At 41.9% G+C, this 18,430-nt stretch overlaps 1 protein-coding gene across 1 annotated transcript in view; it reads right to left on the bottom strand.

Moving 5' to 3' along the window:
* The window catches only part of trh (PAS domain-containing protein trachealess), a 272,726-nt gene that overhangs the window by 24,892 nt on the left and 229,404 nt on the right, over positions 1-18,430 (bottom strand). Inside the window, 1 exon segment of the mRNA XM_019044254.2 lies at positions 15,421-15,656. Within this exon segment, the coding sequence (XP_018899799.2) occupies positions 15,421-15,656 (236 nt within the window).

Genomic DNA, 18,430 nt, shown 5'->3' with positions numbered 1-18,430 from the left:
TGACCTTACTGAGATTATTGGAGGCAATCCAGGAAATTGGCTTATTGCCGGGAAAATTGAAGTCCTTTGATTGACGTATTTGGGTCCCGACCCCCCTTAAAAATTAAATCCACGTGATTTTTTGCAATTTTTACTGTAAAAGCGGACACAATTTGGTAAATTATTTCCCGATTATTTTTTCTTTACGATAATGTGAACCGAGTTTTATGAGTTTTTTGAAAATAGTCAAATTGACCTTTACCTATCATAACTCAGTCAAAAAATAAATATTGATCTGCGTTTGCCCAAAATTCTTATTTTTTATGCCTTCGAATGAGGTATCACAAGATAGGGTTCCATTTGAAAAAAAAAAGTTGGGGGGCCCCCGTCCCCCCCTGAGGGGACCAAAATTTTGACCCCCCCTAAAGAATGGTCTCCTTTGAGATAGGAACATTCCAAATTTCATTTCCCCTACTCACTTCGTTCAAAAGTTAGAGGGGGGGTCGGGACTTTTCGCTCACCCTGTATATAAAAAAAATATATTACAAAATTCAATTTTTAATACTAAAAAAGAAAAGCGAAAAACTTCTTTTCAGCGCACAGTAATCACTAAAAACTTTAGGTAACAGGGCTGACAATACAATCTACATAAAAATGAAATTTAAAAAATCCATACATGGAGAGTTTTAATGATGTAATGTTTGTAGGACACGCAAAAGGAGCCACCATTATTCCGTGAAGAGGACTTATATAAGAGTCACTTTTTTGGAATCTTTAGTTCGATTATGATAAGCTAGGCGGCACAATTAATGGATACAATGATAATCTCAAAAATAATGCGGGGTGCCCGTTGCTTATCCGCGAATTTCCTTTGCCGTATTCAGGAAGCATAGCCAAGATGTTCACATCTCTGGAAATAATCCGAATGAAACTCTGATAGATTGTTAAACACGCAACACGCTCACTTATTTCGCAGGGTGCGTTGTAAGTGATACAGTTTTAATACTCATCCACCCTTCCATCCCCTGAAAGTGTCCCAATATTTGCCTCGACGTCAATCGTATTGAGTGTCACTATCTTAAATCAGCCCTCATTCCCGCGCCCGTTACACCCCCTCATCAAATACGCGTGAAAGCTACGCGCTTTTGTAATTTTGGGTGATCTCTATTGTTGGATAATTACTTGTCAGTCCATCAGGTCGTCTAGTTGAATTGCGGGTCATTGTTGGAAATCATCATCGACTGACCGTACATAAGTTCCTATCTTTGCGATGCTATTTCTCGATTAAGGTCATCCGAGAATGACTCGATAACGGTTCAACAATCAAGTTACTGTAGGGGTGATATTTCCATGAGGATTATCAAACGGAACGGACAAAGAATAAGTAAAACTTCTACTTAACTTGATTCTTTAAAAAGTTGCATTAACAGAACCCTGGTGCCCAAATGATATTTGGACCGCGTTAAGCAGAACGGAACCAAGCCACTTCAGCTATTGCCAAATTTAATCGGGCAATTTAATGTTTTACATAAAAACGGCCGTGCGAATTTTTTTGCAAATTTCAGTGAATTTTCTGCATTGCACGAATCAAATTCTTCAAAATTTTCAAAGGATTCCGCACAAACGTTCTCTCGTATAAAATTAAATTGCCCGGTTAAATTTGGCAATATCTGCTGTGACTTGCTTCGTTTCTGCTTAACGCGGTCCTTTTGAAGTTTAAAGTTGTATTCCTCCATCAGATTTAATGCTAAAGCTGACTTTTAATGGCTGTTTTCACGTTTAAAAAAGTTTGAACCAACTTTGAATATTTGAAAAAAGACAACGCACGACTAGGTAAATTCAAAATCACGCCCAACTCATCTTCCCCAAAATTGTGTTTCCGTTAATTTCGGACCATTTGTAGAAAAACTACCCCAAGTTTCCTGGATTAATTAACTTCCGGCGTCGCAATTGGCTGGATGATTTGTGGCCACACGAATTGGCGGGAAGTAAACGGTGGCGCGGAGGCTGAAAAATTCCACCACCAAGACACGACCGTGGCCGGGTGGAGGGGGGGGGGCATTAATAACACGGCGAGGCGTCGAGTAATAGGGCACACGGACACCCCGACACCAACACCGGGCTAGAAAGCGGAAAAGCCGAACAAAAGACATAACTCATCTCGGTGCCGAAAAAGCTCAACACATGTGTTGGCGCGTAATTTATTGCCGGTCTTTTGGGACAGTCTCGCGCGATACGCGCTGCCGCGGAGCTGAGTCGGGGCCGTCCAGTATTGCACTGTCATTGAAATGAAATGCGACCATTTATTCGCGGCTTAGTTCCTGCTTCCTCCTCTATTCCGTTTTCCCGTCTATAGGTTATTGCGCCTCGGATACAGGCATTAAAGACTAAATGGAGGTCTTGACGAGCCTCACTCCAAAGGTATCACGCATGGAGACTCAGAAAAAGTGTGCTTGGTTAAAAAATGAGTGGCTTGGAAGACAAGTGGTACACTGAAAAAAAATTCTCGGCCTTTTTACCAAGGTCCGTTGGTACCTTTACCATCTCACTTTTTTTACCAATTATTGGTAATTTCACCAAGACGGACTGGTAAGCTTACCTAAAAACCTGTATTTTTACTGTTTTTTCCAGGTAAGAAAACCACTTTTATTGGTAATCAATTCCCGGTAACTTTGCCATTTTATCTCGGTAATACTACCACAGTCGATAAAAAATATTGGCGTTTTTACCAAGGTCCAGTAAAATTACTGAGAAAGTTCAATAATTTTACCGAAATTTCTCAGTAAAATAACCAATTCCATAAATGGTAATTTTACCAAGAAAAAACTGGGATCAAATAGAACCCTGAATTCTTGGTAATTTTACCCTTTTCTTGGTAAATACACCGAGATTTTTTTTTCAGTGTATAAGTGCAGTTTTTGCTGCTTCAAGAAATACGTGTTTAAAGTTTCAAAATCACCTGTAGCCTCATCCTGGAAACTTGCGAAAGTTCGAACTCAACTTTTTGATGCTTAAAACTTGGATTTTAGAGGTGAATTTTTCACAGGATATATTTTAAGACTAGTTTCAGTTCTAATCATAAATATCTCATAGTTTTTTCAAAAAGCTGCACTCATCTTGCACTTGTCCTCCAAGCCTCTCAGATAAATTCTTGAGAAAATGGCACCTTGGAGTCTTTGAGCGGAAAATTTAACTCTGCAAATCCCCAGTTCGGCGTAAGATTGTCAATTTTCATTTAAAAAAAAAAAAAAAAAAAAAAAAAAAACACGTGGAAATCCGTAGCTCCTCCCGACGAAAGAAGGTAACGACTTTTCAACATTGCCTCGTTTTTATTCGCAAATGTACATTTTTACTTTAAAACCTACGGGTATTCTTGAAGGAGGATTTTCCTGACTTAAACTTGATCACATGCAATAATCAGCAAAGGAACTGCGCAGTCAAATGCTTTTAGGAAATTGAATTGTTTTTGAGTCAATTTTGCAATCTTTGAATGAAATCACAAAAGGACTAAACTTATATTGGACTTTTCTTCATTAGATAACTGAACTACTTAAAAAAGAGGTCTTTACGGGCAGCTAGCGTTTTTAGAAAAAAATTTAAAAAGAAAGAAAGGGAGAAAAAAATCAGTTCCTCGTCAAAATGACACAAGAGACCCTTGTATGGGGGCAGCTTCGCAAAATTACGACTAACTCATCTGAGCAGGAGGGTCGAATTTTGAGAAATCACGTATGGGCATGAGTTTTACTCAGTAATTATGCGGTTCTCCCAAAGTTGCGGGTGGGGTGGATGGACGTCTGGGTAGCTGACTGACTGACGGTAATGCAATCAACGACTGAAGAGACGAGTTGGCAGGTTAGTCAAAGCAGTAAATTCGTCAGTCGTGACCATGATTAAATTTATCTCCCAACAGACTCCCCACGCATAGTCCAGCCACCTCCGCCCCTTTTTTGACCACAAATTACGGACGCACACTTTGTGGAAGCCGCCGGTCCCGCAGATTCGTCATTTTCCACCCTCGAAGAACAAAAAATTCATCCCTTAACTTAAAAGAACATCGGCAGTTCTTGGGCACTCGACGGTAACCGCCAGCGGTTCTTGCGGTTGGTAACGCGCAGTTTTTCCACACTTTAAATCCGTAGTAAATAATCGATTCTGGATGATACCGCCCCGAATTTCGATTATTTTACATACAATTAGATGGACAAGGCCCGATATTGCCAACTTGCAAAAATTGATTTTGGACGGTTCTGCACGGAGAAAAAAACCTAGTGCGTGGGACACGAAGTTTAGGTCATATGGATCTCTGAAGTTTTCGGATTGAGCATCTGAACACTTTAGGTCTAGCTGTTGAGGTTCGGATCACACATCTGAAACTTCAGTTCTTACATCTGAAGTATTTTAGATGTGAGAGCCGAAGTTTTTCGGATGTGAGAACCGAAGTTTTTCGGATGTGAAAACCGAAGTGCTTCAGATGTAAGAAATGAAGTTTCAGATGTGTGATCCGAACCTCAGCGGCTGGACCTTAAGTGTTCGGATGCTCAATCCGAAAACTTCAGAGATCCATATGACCTAAACTTTGGGTCCCACGCACGAAGTTTTTTTCTCCGTGTGGCGTGCAAATTGCATGCGAGCGATCAATCAGAGGATACGTCAGTGAAACAGTGAAAGCATCTTACTACAACAAAAATGTTTTCCCCATTTTATTGATTGAAGGCGTTATGATTATTCTTAAGTCTCCTAAAGAAATAATTGAATACTCAAATATGTGCAGAAATTTAGAAAAATTGCGATTGAGTATGATTCGGGAATGCGCTGCCAGAGTGCAGCCATCGAAATGTAAGTAACGCATGTGCATAAACCGAATATCGTTAAATACTGAAGGTCATCGATGCGACCAATCAAATTAAAAATTGTGAGCATGCTAGCGTAACAATCAATTAAATACCGTCCTATTTAGCGTAGGCGCCGGACCGCAAAGAAACTCGTAATTTGTTGACGAATAAAATAGTAAAGGAGTCAGCTTTCTTCTTTAGAACCGGCGGCGTTGTAATGGCTAAACGGACACACTCCACTAATTTCCGTCGTAAATCAGTGACTCGCCGACACCTGATCTATTTCTAATCGGTTCCTCATCGGGGGTGCAATTAGGGGTGAAGACAGCCCTAGGGAGTCTGATACAGGAGAAGGCGTGACCGACAACGTTGCCAAATTGGGCGAGAGACGATGAATCCTTCGATTGGGTCGTCTATCAGAAATGACAACGCTGGATCAATTAATGCACATTCACCGCGTGAAGGGATTTTGTTTTTATTCCTCCTAAATTATCAATGCTTCTCGTTTAACCTCTCGATGCTCAGGTTCAAATTGTAGGAGTGACTGTAGATCCGGTGTCAATTGGTGATCAGATGACGCAGATTTTTCCACCCTCCAATAGATGAAAGCAAGTTTTTCTGTGTTGAGCCTTAATGACGATGTAAACAAGTTGCTTACAGTGCGAATACAAGTGAATAAAATGCTACGTTGTTTGCGCCTTCGGAGACTGACATTTCTTAAATATTCTAAATCTAGAGCTTAAAACGTCGAATACGGGAGAGTTTGTCCTTCATTTTTTCTTAAATTGCATTTTCACGGTTCTGCGGTTGTCATTTTGGACTGGCATAATTGGTGGCAACGAAAGTGATCACCCATAATCGGGTAATCGGGTCTGTTGAGGTGATGCAACTATTCGACCACGAGAGAGCTCGTGTTGCCTATGCTGAAAATTGAAAGCGAACTGTCACTTGTCGGTATTTGATTAATGATTTTGCCACTAAAGACGAGAGACGGCAGGTTTGTCATTATATTCTAAACTCTAGCTGCACGCAAGCTGAGCTTTTTTATACATGATTGAAAAATTGGCGGAAAAACATTCAGCATTTTCCCAGTAAATTCGGTTTTTATTAAAGGAATTATGGTAACGTCCGAAGGCTCATACGGCGTTCCATCTTAGCAAGGCAGATTTGGGCCCCGGTTCATACGATCAAAATTCGTTTTTTTACGAGTGGTGACGTGACGGAACAAAGGAACGATTTCAACGGCGCGCACCATTTTGTCGCGGCGAATCGACCAACGCAGTTCTCGGTCATTGGGGAGTCGACGCACGTAGGGCCAGTCCGATATACATTTCATGACTGGGTAAGCCAATACAGAAACGGTTGGCGGCCGCCCGATTTGGCATATGGAAGGTCGGCCATGATAATTAAAAACTTTCCAATCCGTCCGGCGAGCAAATGAAATAGCATTCCATTCCATAAGCATCCGACCCGACTCCTGGCTAAGGATATGGTCAGGTGATTCTTCAGTGTGTCGCAAAGGGTACGACAACGGCCGACTCGCCGTTGACGGATGGACGTCCAAAGTCTCAAATTCCATCATCAGAAAGACCAATTTCACACCCAGAACTGGCAAATGAGGTGCCTTCGGTTGATTAATCGGTTTATTGTGACATCTGACTCAACAAACTTTGTTGATGAGTTACCGAGATCTAGTTACGCATAATCGTATTTTGATTCTGAGAGTCAAAAAGCTAGATTACCATCGGGAGAGTATGAATATTTCGGTGATTTTGGAGATTATGTTTGATTAGGGCATATTTCTCTCAGGGACCAGCACAGCAGCCAAACAATGAGCCGACATTAACCAGAATTCCACGTAATTGTTACTACCCGTCGTTTAAAAAATTATTGAAGCACGTCGTAGACTTTGTTTTTTGCATAAACTTCCTCAGTTTTGCAAAAAGACGTTCATTCACGAATCGGCCATTTTGGTTTGAAATTTGCATGTATGAAGAATGGAAGCGAAATCTTGATGAGAGCCAATCTATTGGCGCACATTCAAATTTTTAAATCCAAGAGTATTCCTAAAGTTCATGTTATTGATGAAAACTCTTCTATTAGAATGATGATTTGTAAATTCCTAAAGGGGTCACTCAAGAGATCAATGATGGTGACTCGTTTGCAATAACGTAAACTTTAGTAACATAGGTTCTTAAATTTCCCTCAAAATTTGAAGGCAAACAGGTCTCTCAGCGCGTGGTAGAAGAAGAAACTCCCGGTTTTTGGAAAAAATTCTCTGATTTTTCCTTGATTTTCACTGTAAGTTGTCATTTCCTGACGAATCCTAGTTTTTCCCGGTCCTATATACCATGTTTTTAAAGTTCACTGAGCACCTGCAAGTTTGAATAAATTGAGAACCAAACGCAGAAGGCAATAAAGAGGGGCGGATTGTTGGTGTTCCTACACTGAGGGGTGAGCATTCGGCCGCGAAAACTCGGACTAGCATGATGGATGAGGAGTCCATAAGCGAAAGCGCGGTCAAGATGAACGTATTCGATGCGGTCAACCATGAGACGGGTTCTCTTGAAGACTCCACGGCTGATAGAAAGTGCATGTTTTAGGATAATTCTAGCCGCTGTGCGGTTCAACCCCTATGTGCGCTTCGCGCCCTCAAAGGACTTCTTCGTGCCAATGACAAACCTGGGGCACTATTTGGAAATTGGAATCAGCGGGATCAAAAAAGATTTCAAGTAACCTCTTTTTATTGGTTCCAACTTGACGTCCTTGGTCCCTCCTAATGTAACTCAGGCTCAGTCATCGGTCATCTAGAGTATACTTTTTCAGAAAGATTATGTACTTTGGGTTCCATGGAGACTCTTGGGATAAAGAAAAATGGCAACGATTCCATTTGGACTAAAATTTGCAGTTGGGAAATACTGTGTCTGATTCTCCAACAAAAGCACCTGTCTCCATAGGGAAAATAATGATCAGTGAGTTTTTCGTGAAATGAGCGATAAATAATATTTCCTCATTGCGAAATGTAGTCCAGTTATCTTGTCTTGGTTAAAATGTGTTTCAAATGCACTATGCAAAATTGGTTGAAAAAAGTTGAGCGAATACGACCAGCTATGGCATTTAACTAAAATCGACGGCAATTCAAACGAACGAAACATCATTTTCGGTAATTTTGAATCATTTGCATGCGGCGTCTTCCATCTTTTTTCATCCTGAGCTCCATGAATTTTTAGATGACCAAAACAATCAGACACGGATTCTCCAGCGGGCTGATTATTGAAATTTATAGACAAAGTAAATAGACAGAGAAGACAATGAGAAAACGGAACGATCCTATGGTGGAAGCAGATTGCTGCAATGCAAAGGAAGTAAGTAATCGAGTAACTAACGGCAACCCTAGAGTGATTCTACAGCCTTCAGGCCGTCTTTCCCCCTTACTCTTTAAGAACCACCCGTTTTCACCAATGAGATTGCTCCATTTTCCCTTTGTCTCTTTTGTCTATGATCTGTCCGTCACCTTCAATAATCTGCCTGAAGAGCTATACTATCTCTACGGCGGTACTCTAGCTTGGTTTCTTCTAGCCGAACTCGCTGGAAACAAGCTGAAGTTAAGTCAGCGGTCACCGATGGAATGCGAATGGTCTACGAAGAGCCTGCGCCTGGCTGAGCATTGCCAAAATTGTTGGGATTATTGTGAATTTCCACGGAATTGCGTAAGGCGTAAGGTGATGAGTTTGATGGTGTTACGGAGAAGCAATGCCAGCTTGCCGCGGTGCGTCCACACTGATGAGTCTGAGCGGCGTTCAGGCGGAACTTCATTGTTATGGACAGAATCCGCTGAGGCGACTACGGTTCCACCACCAGTCACTACACCCGACACTTCATCAATCTGCCAGCCCCCACAGCCGTTCTGCCGTGTTACGGAAAATACCAAGTGGATTCTGGGATGAGCCTCGAAGCTCTTAAGAGTATGTGCTAACAGTGGCTTACACTTGCGGTTCTCTTCCGCAACATGGCAGCGTTACCGCGTTCAACTTTCAGCGCCCTGTACAACGAGTTGTACGGTTTGAACCTATGGTTATTCTCAAATCCTATCGGATTATGAGAGATTCAAGGCTGCAGATTCCGGAAAAGTTGAGAACTTGGAACGTGAACGGACCAAGGAAAACGGGGTCTTCCTTTTGGTGGAAGCGGATGGTTTTGATGATAGACTAACTAACGGCAACCCATGAAAGACCCTATATTTAAGTCATTAATTTTTCCCTTATAGTCTAGTGGAACTATCTGTTTCAACCAATAGAATTGCTCCATTTTCATTTTTTCTTTTTAAATCTATGGCTATCAGTGCCTATCAGTGTTCGAAACTCACCTTTGTGTCTCCGGAGCCATGTGGCCCATCAAGCTCGATGTTTAGGGGCCATTGAAAATTTTAAAATGGCAAATTGACTTTTTACCTATATATCACGGCGCATTTAGTGAAAAGTGAGAGGCGCATTTAGAGGCAAGATGTTTTAGTTACAGAAATAGTGGCTGTAATTTGGGGAGGAGGAAAGCTCCAAAAATTACCAAACAGAAAAATTAGGATTTTTGTTTTGTTTTGGGGAGGGGGACAATTTTTAGGGGCCACGTTGGCGCAGAGCCTTCATTTTTTAGGTACCATGACCGATTTCTCAGGCGCATTGAGGTCTAGGAGTTTCGAACACTGGTTCCTATCTATCCCTCTATCAAACAGGGCGAAAACGCGCAGTTTTCTGACGGCGCATCCCCGTAAAACTCCCCCCTAAAACTGCCGGGCGAATCACCATTCACCGCCCACAAATTTCCAGCGCGCGGCAAAGCGGGCGGGGGGGGGGGGGGCTAAGTATATGACGTACGTAAGTGGAAATAATTCAATTTTTAACTTAATCAGACTAATCTGATGAAAGGGAATTCTCGCAGAGGAGCAGCCCCGCCCGCGGCTTTTAAATGCAAATCAGTTTAAACTAACACGGGTAGAAAACGACATGCCGCGACCCGAAAAATCAGAACCCTCGCCGGGACGCAACTCGACAACCCTTAAAACAAGCACCCCTCGCCTCCCCACCATCGCTGCCACATCGCACCCTACAATTACAAAATAACGCGATTCTGCGGTTGGATCGGGCAGCGCTGTGAGCTTTCGCGGGCCCCTCAAAGGCAAATCTAATAAGCGGGCTTTGACAACAATGTGTCTAGTTAGGCGAACTCTTTTCCCGAGCCCGAAATTCCTCGGTAAATATATCCATTTAGGCCGCCCGCTAATTGACACGGATACCGCGCCGCAAATCAAATTATGAAGAAGTAAAAATCCGGATCTGATTACGGTTTTGTTTGCCTCCGAATTAGCGGGACTTTGAATCCGGGCCTGGGTGGATCCCTGATTAATTCCCGTCCGACGGTGATCAACACTTGCTTATTTTCTGATTGCTCGAATCAACCGCAGCCCGCAACCACCCTCGGGTTTTCCGAAACAAAGCCCACTCTGGAGGGGATTATTTCGCATGCTAATTCGCCTCTCTTCGGCGAGTAATCTGATCTGGAGCAAACAAGTTGTTGGGCTGTGATTCTCGGTCAATATGAATTCAATTGGACTTTTTATGTTGAGTATCATTAACATAATCATGCTTCTTTCCTAAATTTAAACGTAATTAATTTAAAAATAAACATCGTTATTCTAACATGGGCTCTATCAAGCATGCTATGGATTTAGAAGCTTATGTCACAATATACATAAGACTTCCTTTTGTATAAAATATTTTCATTTGTGATGCCGTCTGGGATGAAAAAGACCTTGGATAAAAAAAATTTAAAGATGCAACACGGACATCCATCAAGTACGAATAGTTGTATCTCTGCGCCGTCATCGACTAGCGTCCTGTTCTTTGCTCAATTTCCCAATCATGTTGGTTCCGTGTGTCTTATTTTTAGCGGTGCTTCGAGGGCTACAAGAGCAACACAAACTAAGATAGGAAAAACATAATCGAGTCTCATCTTTTATCTTTTCTCCGGAATCTGAATGACACCTTATTGGAAACATGGAGCTGAGCATTGCGAATTTACGACTAGCGCCATTGCGCCTTCAATTTTGCAGATGCATCACGGACATCCATCAAGTACGAATAGTTGTATCTCTACGCCGTCAACATCGCGCGTCCTTTAACTTGCTCTATTTCCATTTCATGTTGGTTCCGTTTGTCTTCTTTGTGGTGGTGCTTCCAGGGCTACATGAGCAACACAGCCGAAGATAAGAAAGACGTAATCGAGTGTCATATTTTAACTTTTCTCCCGAATCTGATTGACACGGGATTGGAAGCATTGCGAGTTCACGCTCCGCGCCATCGCGCCTTCAATTTTGCAGATGCATCGTGGACATCCATCAAGTACGTATAGTTGTATCTCTACGCCGTGATCAACCCACGAATCAAGCACGAATAGTTCTATCTCTGCGATGTCATCAAGGGGCGTTGACGTGTCTAATATTTTTTAAATTTGAAAAAAGTCAAAGTTAAGTTTGCTCAAATTATGCGAAAACATTGGTAAGAAGACTTTTACCCTGACCCTTTCGAAATCCTTAAATATTTAGTTAAAAAGACCTGTCCCTGTTCTTACGCATAAGGGGTATTATGTATCATGGAAACGGATCTTTTTACGCTGTTTTCACAAAGCTTGATAGAATTTTATAAATTTGACGTCATATATGTAAGAGTAAACTCAAGAAAGAAAAAAGTTCAGTTTATGTTGCGCACTGAAAATTTTCGGTGGAGGTAACCGCAGTTTTCAAAAACAGAAACCGAACTTCGGTTCAGCTGACTAAATTTCGGTTCCTTTGTTGGAAAACTTCGGTTACCTGAGCCGAAAAATTTCGGTGTCCAATGTGAACCACACTGTCTATAACCAAACTTTTTCTCTGAGTTAAGGGAAATTTGGCAGCATTATGTGGAAAGAAACCATGTGAAAATGTATTTAAATCAAAAGGAACTATAAGCATAGTGTTTACGTGCTCCAAAAGCTCTTTTGAAATTTGCAGATAGTTCTCTTTACCAAAAATACTTCCTCAAGGCGTTGTTTCTTATGTGGCGCGGTAGAAGAGTGTCCAACGCGACAGCCACACGTAAGGCCGCGATTCTTTTCATAGCCGAAAGCGGATCTCAGAACCGAACCGAACCGAACCGACCGATCGGACAAGAGAATCGTAAGTTCGTTAAAAAAATAATAAAGCCGAGAATAATGACACTTGGAAGAAGAAAAAACAGAGCGAGATGATGATCGGGGACAATTCCGGAGAGCGATCGGTGCCCCGCGAGAAGAAAAAAACCCATGCCGGCCGCCGCTCCGCCGGGCGGGTCGGTGATGCATCGGCCTAAACCAATATTCACGGTGAGTTTCCCCGGACGATATAATCAAAAGTAAATGGAAAACGGAGCCCAGAAATAATTAGGACTCGTGCTTGGAAAATAATAGCTGGATCGGATCCCGGGGCACGCGGCCCCCCGCCCCGGGTGGCCCCTTCCCCCTCCCTCCACCCCCCTCCGGCCCATGCCACGGGGTGGACGAATTCCACGGGCCGGGCGTCGCGACGCGGCGTAGCGCGGGTGCGGCGAGGTTGACATGCCTCTTTACTGCCAGGTGGACAAATTCGTCGCGGCCCCCTCCGAGGGGGGGGGGGGTGTCATCGATACCACTTCGCTGCCCCCCCCCCCTCTCTCTCTCTCTTGGGTGTTTCGGTCACGCTGCGGCTGCGGCCGGGCGGCTCGGGTGAGGAATGAGAAGCCGCGATTGGCCGTCGATGAGCGAGTTTTCTTTGCGGCGCACAATGGAAAAAGTTAATTGAAGAGTTCGGAAACTTTGAACGCTTATAACTCCGTTAACACAAAAGGATAAGGGTTTGAAAAGTGGTTTTCTTGTAAAATTTTCGGTTGGAAGCGTTCGATGTAATTCAAAATTTGACAAAATAAACATCAAAGTTCGTAATTTTTGTTAAAAATTTCTTGTCCGACTTCTGCGATGACTTTTACCGTTGTGCGGCGGTTGGTGGCATCTTTCGGTCTGTCTTCGGAAGTCAGCTTGACGGAGTAATGAGGTAAGTTTACTGGTTGGGAATGCGATGTGTCGTAGATTTTCCCAGCCTCGTTTGGTAAATATTAAAATTCTAAAAGATTTCAACCGATTTGGGTAGTTTTATAAGGTTGTTCAAAATTTGAGCGTGATAGAGTAACACCGAGGAGAAGTTTTTGAACTGGTCTGAAATGCAAGTTTTTGCGTCTGATGAAACTTAATGTGAAAAAGATGGACTCGTTTAAAACGAAAAAATCGATGGAATTTCGACAAATTTTAGGTAATTTTGGTGCAATCGTTTGGAATTTGATACAGTAAAGTTGAGACCATTCTATATAGGGAGGAGCTTTGAAATGGAAACATGAACTGATCTAATTGGTGCACTGATGCACTTTGTATGCGGCTCTCTGAGCTTATAAAACCGAAAATTTTGAAATTTTGTGAAAAATTCAAGTTTGAATTTAGCATGAAACTTCCAGTTTTCTGCACGGAGCAAAATTACTCAAAACCAAAAATTCAAATTTGGAATGTTAAGCACAGACATTCGAGTTAATTTTCATTATGCTTCGTGATTGAATTGTAATAATTTCTAATTTAGTTATGTTCTTTCGTCTGGGAAACAATGATTCATTGGCAACCACCATGGAATCGCAACCCGTACCATCCAACTCGCATGCAAACCGACCGGGGCTTAAAAACTCAGACGTATTCGTTTCGGAGGGGCCCCTCGCGGCGTGGCGTGGTGGCACGGCTCACGGATAATTTGAGCCGATAATCATATCACAACACCGGCGGCAAAAAACGGGCGCGGGAACGAAATGAGCTGGAAAATGGGTTCAATCTTCGGGAAAGAAGTTTCCAGTCGGGGCGGGGCGACGCGCTATCAAATGCGAGCGCCCTCGTTGCCGAACCCACCCGACTCTTGACGTCATTTCCCCTCGAAATGACGTCACTCTAGCAACCCCGGCGCCGGGCGTCGTCAATGAAACAAGTGTGTCGTATAATTATTATCTCTGTCAAGAAATGATCGCGGGTGTCCCCAGGGGCGACGCGCGCGCCACGGGACCGCCCTCCCCCGCCCGGCCCTTCAATGCAGCGTCTTCGGGTAATCTTATCAGCCCCCCACCCCCCACCCTCTCCGTTTCGTTTCTACCTTGAAGGTAATTCAATTTGGTTTTTACCGTCATTGTTTTCGTCTACCGTTTGATGATTTAATCGTCGCGCCAATCGACTTATGCTATCATGCCGCGTGTCAAACCCTACGCGATGAATGTCAATGGAGTCGCGGGTTCGGTGGGTTTCCTCGCGAAATGATGGAATTTTCGGGATCGACCCTTGAAATATTAATGGGTCTCTGATGGTTACCTAAGAGAGCTGAGATGAATGTACTTATAACACGTACTTAATGCTCTATATAAAATCATCAGGGTAGCATGTCACACGCTTCACGAACGGAGCATTGCGAGTTCACGACTCGCGCCATCGCGCCTTCAATTTTGCAGATGCAACACGGACATCCATCAAGTGCGAATAGTTGTATCTCTGCGCCGTCAACAACGCGGATCTTTTTCCTTGCTCTGTCTCCGTATTATGTTGGTTCTGTTTGTTTTATTTTTAGTGGTGCTTCGAGGGCTACACGATCAACACAACAGTAGATAGGAGAGACGCAATAGGGCCTTATTTTTTACTTTTCTCCCGAATTGGATTGACACAATATTGGAAGCATGCAGCAGATGATTGCGAGTTCGCGCCTCGCGCCATCGCGCCTTCAATTTCGCAGATGCATCACGGACATCCATCAAGTACGAATAGTTGTATCACTGCGCCGTCAATAACACGCGACCTTTTACTTGCTCTATTTCCATATAGTATTGTTTCCGTGTGTCTTCTTTGTGGTGGAGCTTTCAGGGCTACATGAGCAACACAGCCGAAGATAGGAGATAAGAGAGGTAATCGGGTCTCATTTTTTAAATTTTCTCCAGAATCTGGTTGACACGAGATTGAAAGCATTGCGAGTTCACTCGTTGCTCCATCGCGCCTTCAATTTTGCAGATGCATCACAGACATCCATCAAGCACGTATAGTTGTATCTCTACGCCGTAATCAACACACGAATTAAGCACGAATAGTTCTATCTCTGCGATGTCATCAAGGCGCGTTGAGGTGTCTCTTATTTTTTAAATTTGAAACAAGTCAAAGTTAAGTTTGCTCAAATTATGCAAAAGCATTGACTGTTACCCTGACCCTTTGGAAATCTTTAAATATTTAGTTACACAGACCCGTCCCTGTCCTTATGCATAGGGGGTATTTGTATTATGTCTTATGGAAACGGATCTTTTTCACGCTGTTTTCACATAGCTTGATAGAATTTCATAATTTTGACGTAATATATGTTAGATTCTGGAAAAATTTGATCAAGTAGGCACAAATTTGAAAGTAATGAATTGAAATGGGGGGAAAAAAATGAAAATTAACTTTTCATAAAATTTTTAAATTCATAGAGCTTTGCATTACGTATGAATTGCATGAAGGTACTTACTTTTTACAGATTTATGGATAGGAAGGTCCCTGGACCAAGGTGGGTCTCCGTGGCCGGAAAAATCCCGAAGTTTCAGGTAGGATATGGTTAGTCGAATAATGGAAGCCTTATCTAGTTGTGAGGTGATGGCGGCCGGCAAAGGAAGCATCTTGGCCAGCTCGTAGAATTCAAAATTTTCTTTGCCCCGCCGCGAGCGGGCTGCGTCCCTGCTTTTCTCTTTCCTCAGCTCCAATATGCTGCACAAACAAACAGACAAACAAAATTAAATCCCTGGTAAAAAATTATTGACTTTGAAATATTGAGGATATTATGTGTGATGGAGAAACAAATTTTGGTTCGTAAAAAATATTTAAGTTTTTTCATTATTTACCTGAACCGAAACCTCGAGCGTCGATTATGATTCAAAGTTCAGTCTTATTGTTAGTACAGTGTTTATTACGCGATTGTATTGAAGTTTACTGATTATGAAAAGATTAGACCCAAAGGGCCTAGCGGTATTGAAATGTTATGCGGTTTTACCTAAAGACTTTTTTCTTCATTCATTGACGGTGGCATCTTTTAGATTGAAAATTTTAGCGAAATTTCGTCAAATCACCCACAAAAAAGAAAAAGAAAAAATTGTCAACCCTTTCTTTGTGAATTAAAAAAACCCCAAGAGGATCTTTCCCACAAAGCGAAGCATTTGTCAAGCTACTCTGGCCCTAATTCATTCATTTGGCAATGAAAATGGCAATTTTTGATAAAGAGCTGCCAACAGAACTTGTGAACCAGTACAAGTACCTATCCTTCAGTTCTATGGAACCATGATTTCAAGTCTCTCTACTTTATCTTACGGTGACTCGAGGTAACAATCCTACCCTTTATCAACTTAACCAAAGCAAAATACCTCTCCGACGCTGCAACCTGATTTCTAAAACTGACCCTTTTTCTAAAGAAAAAAAAGAAATTAAAAAGAAGAAAAAAGAAGAGAAAGCAGTTGCTCACCGCTGAGGAAATCGAAATCAATAACATGAAAACAATACTAAAAGGTAATAAACCGAGCCATAAATATAACAGATAAGTCCAAGCGAAATCACTGATACCGAAACTCTGCTGAGCAGTTAGTGCGTCAAAGGCGGGAGTTGGATTGGAGGGGGGGGGGGGGAGGAGGTGCGCTTGCGAAAGCCTGTCGTCTCAGGGGAGGAATAAAAACATGAGCGTTAGACGGGGGGTTTCGTCGTGGTTGTTGCCAATATCAGGGGTTTTCGGCTTTTTGTGAAGACATATAGTGGAGGAAAAACGCATTTGGCTTTGTAGAATTTATCCAAAAAATAAATAAAAAATTTCCGATTTTGATGAAGATTCACCTTTGACAAGCGAAAAAATTACAAGTAGAACTTCTGCAATGATTAAAATGATTGAATTCATGATAATATTGTCCGTAACTCTAGTTATTATTCATTGAAAAAGAGTCACATATTTTTTTTTTTTTTTTTTTTTTTTTTTTTTTTTTTTTTTTTTTTTTTTTTTTTTTTTTTTTTACTGTTCATTGTGTTCTATATGCTTTCAAAAGTGAAACAGTTGTGAGTACTATTTGTTTAATGGGCTTCATTTTGTAATGAAGAATTACAATTTCTGGCTCATTTTAAAACCAACATATGTGCCGTCAGTTTTCTAACGCAGATAGGTGTTTTTTTGTATGAGGCATAAAATGTAGTTCCTTAGTGCAAAATGCAAGCCGAATTGCAGCTTCGCAAGAGAACCGAGTTAAGCAATAGGAGGCCCAACTGCATTCTCGTAGAGCCTTCGAGAGATTGTGTTTTTAAGGCTTATAAGGTTTTTAGGGTTAAAGCAAGGTTCATATGAAACTTTGCATAGTTTGTTATTTCGAAGCACGGTTAAAATGTTGAAATTAAAATTTTGACCTGAAATTTTTAGGACATAAACAGGAGCGGTAAAAAATTGTGTTGTTCATGGAATAAAAAAGAAAAGTCAAAACTTTTGTAGATAACTCCTTCTCTCTATGACGTTAAGTCAGCCGGTGCGATTTCCAGCCAATCCCAAATATTCAATAATAAAATGGATGCCATTACGGTCAATTAGGGTACCCGAGTTGCCTTTTAATGTGCTAAGCCGAAAATTCCGTTTGAGCTCAGCGGAGTCACTTCAATGTAGACATGGAGCGCATTGGCAACAGGGTCATCCGAGGGGTGTTTCCTTATGATTAGCTCTACCATGAAATGTCCACTAAACGATCCATACAGAAATTAAATTTCCTTCCTTTGCCTCTACGGCCACCAGACCATTTACCACCGTCTTTTCTTTTCATTCCTTCTAATAGTACCAATTTGGCTGAGAATGACGCTGCCGCGTTGGGCCAAAAACCCAACGCCCTTTTGGCTTTGGATCTTGAAATTATGCCTTTAACCCCTAAAATAAATCAAACAAATACTCCGGACTACTTATAAGATAGGCTTGTCATATTCGCTTCTTGAAAAGGTTTCGAATACGAAGGCTGTGTGAAGAAATACTAGGTGATTTTTCACCTTTTAATCAATTTAGTTATTTGTGTGCATGATATAAAAAAAAAAAAAAAAAATCGGTTACATGTACCGAATATCTCAGTCGGCGCTCTTTAATTGGACTGCATTTTGCAATGTGGAACTATTAAATGGCTCTTCTGGAAAAACACTTATGTGTATTGGGCAACCAATGGCACATACGTTGTTTTTAAACCGGGCTGGAATTTATAGTTCCAAATTGCAAAATGTAGTCCATGAGGCAAATGGGTCACTAAACCTTGTGTTTTTCATTTAATATTCAATAAGTGCCACATTTGAGTAGATTACGTGGTGATATTGTCGCCTTCCTAACATAAAGACGTATCTACACTCCGCGATGAGCCCTGTCGTCCATATAACTCAATGCTTTCCCAGGCTCATCTCTAAGTGTAGTTATGCCCTTATGCTAGCCAAGCGACGATTTACTGTGTACTTTTGGAGCAAAAATCCCGGACAAGCCCGCTTTAAAA

Source organism: Bemisia tabaci, chromosome 5, assembly GCF_918797505.1.
Source record: "Bemisia tabaci chromosome 5, PGI_BMITA_v3".
Lineage (NCBI taxonomy): Eukaryota > Metazoa > Arthropoda > Insecta > Hemiptera > Aleyrodidae > Bemisia > Bemisia tabaci.
Note: the sequence above shows the minus strand (reverse complement) of the source record. Positions and strands in the feature narration are given on the sequence as shown.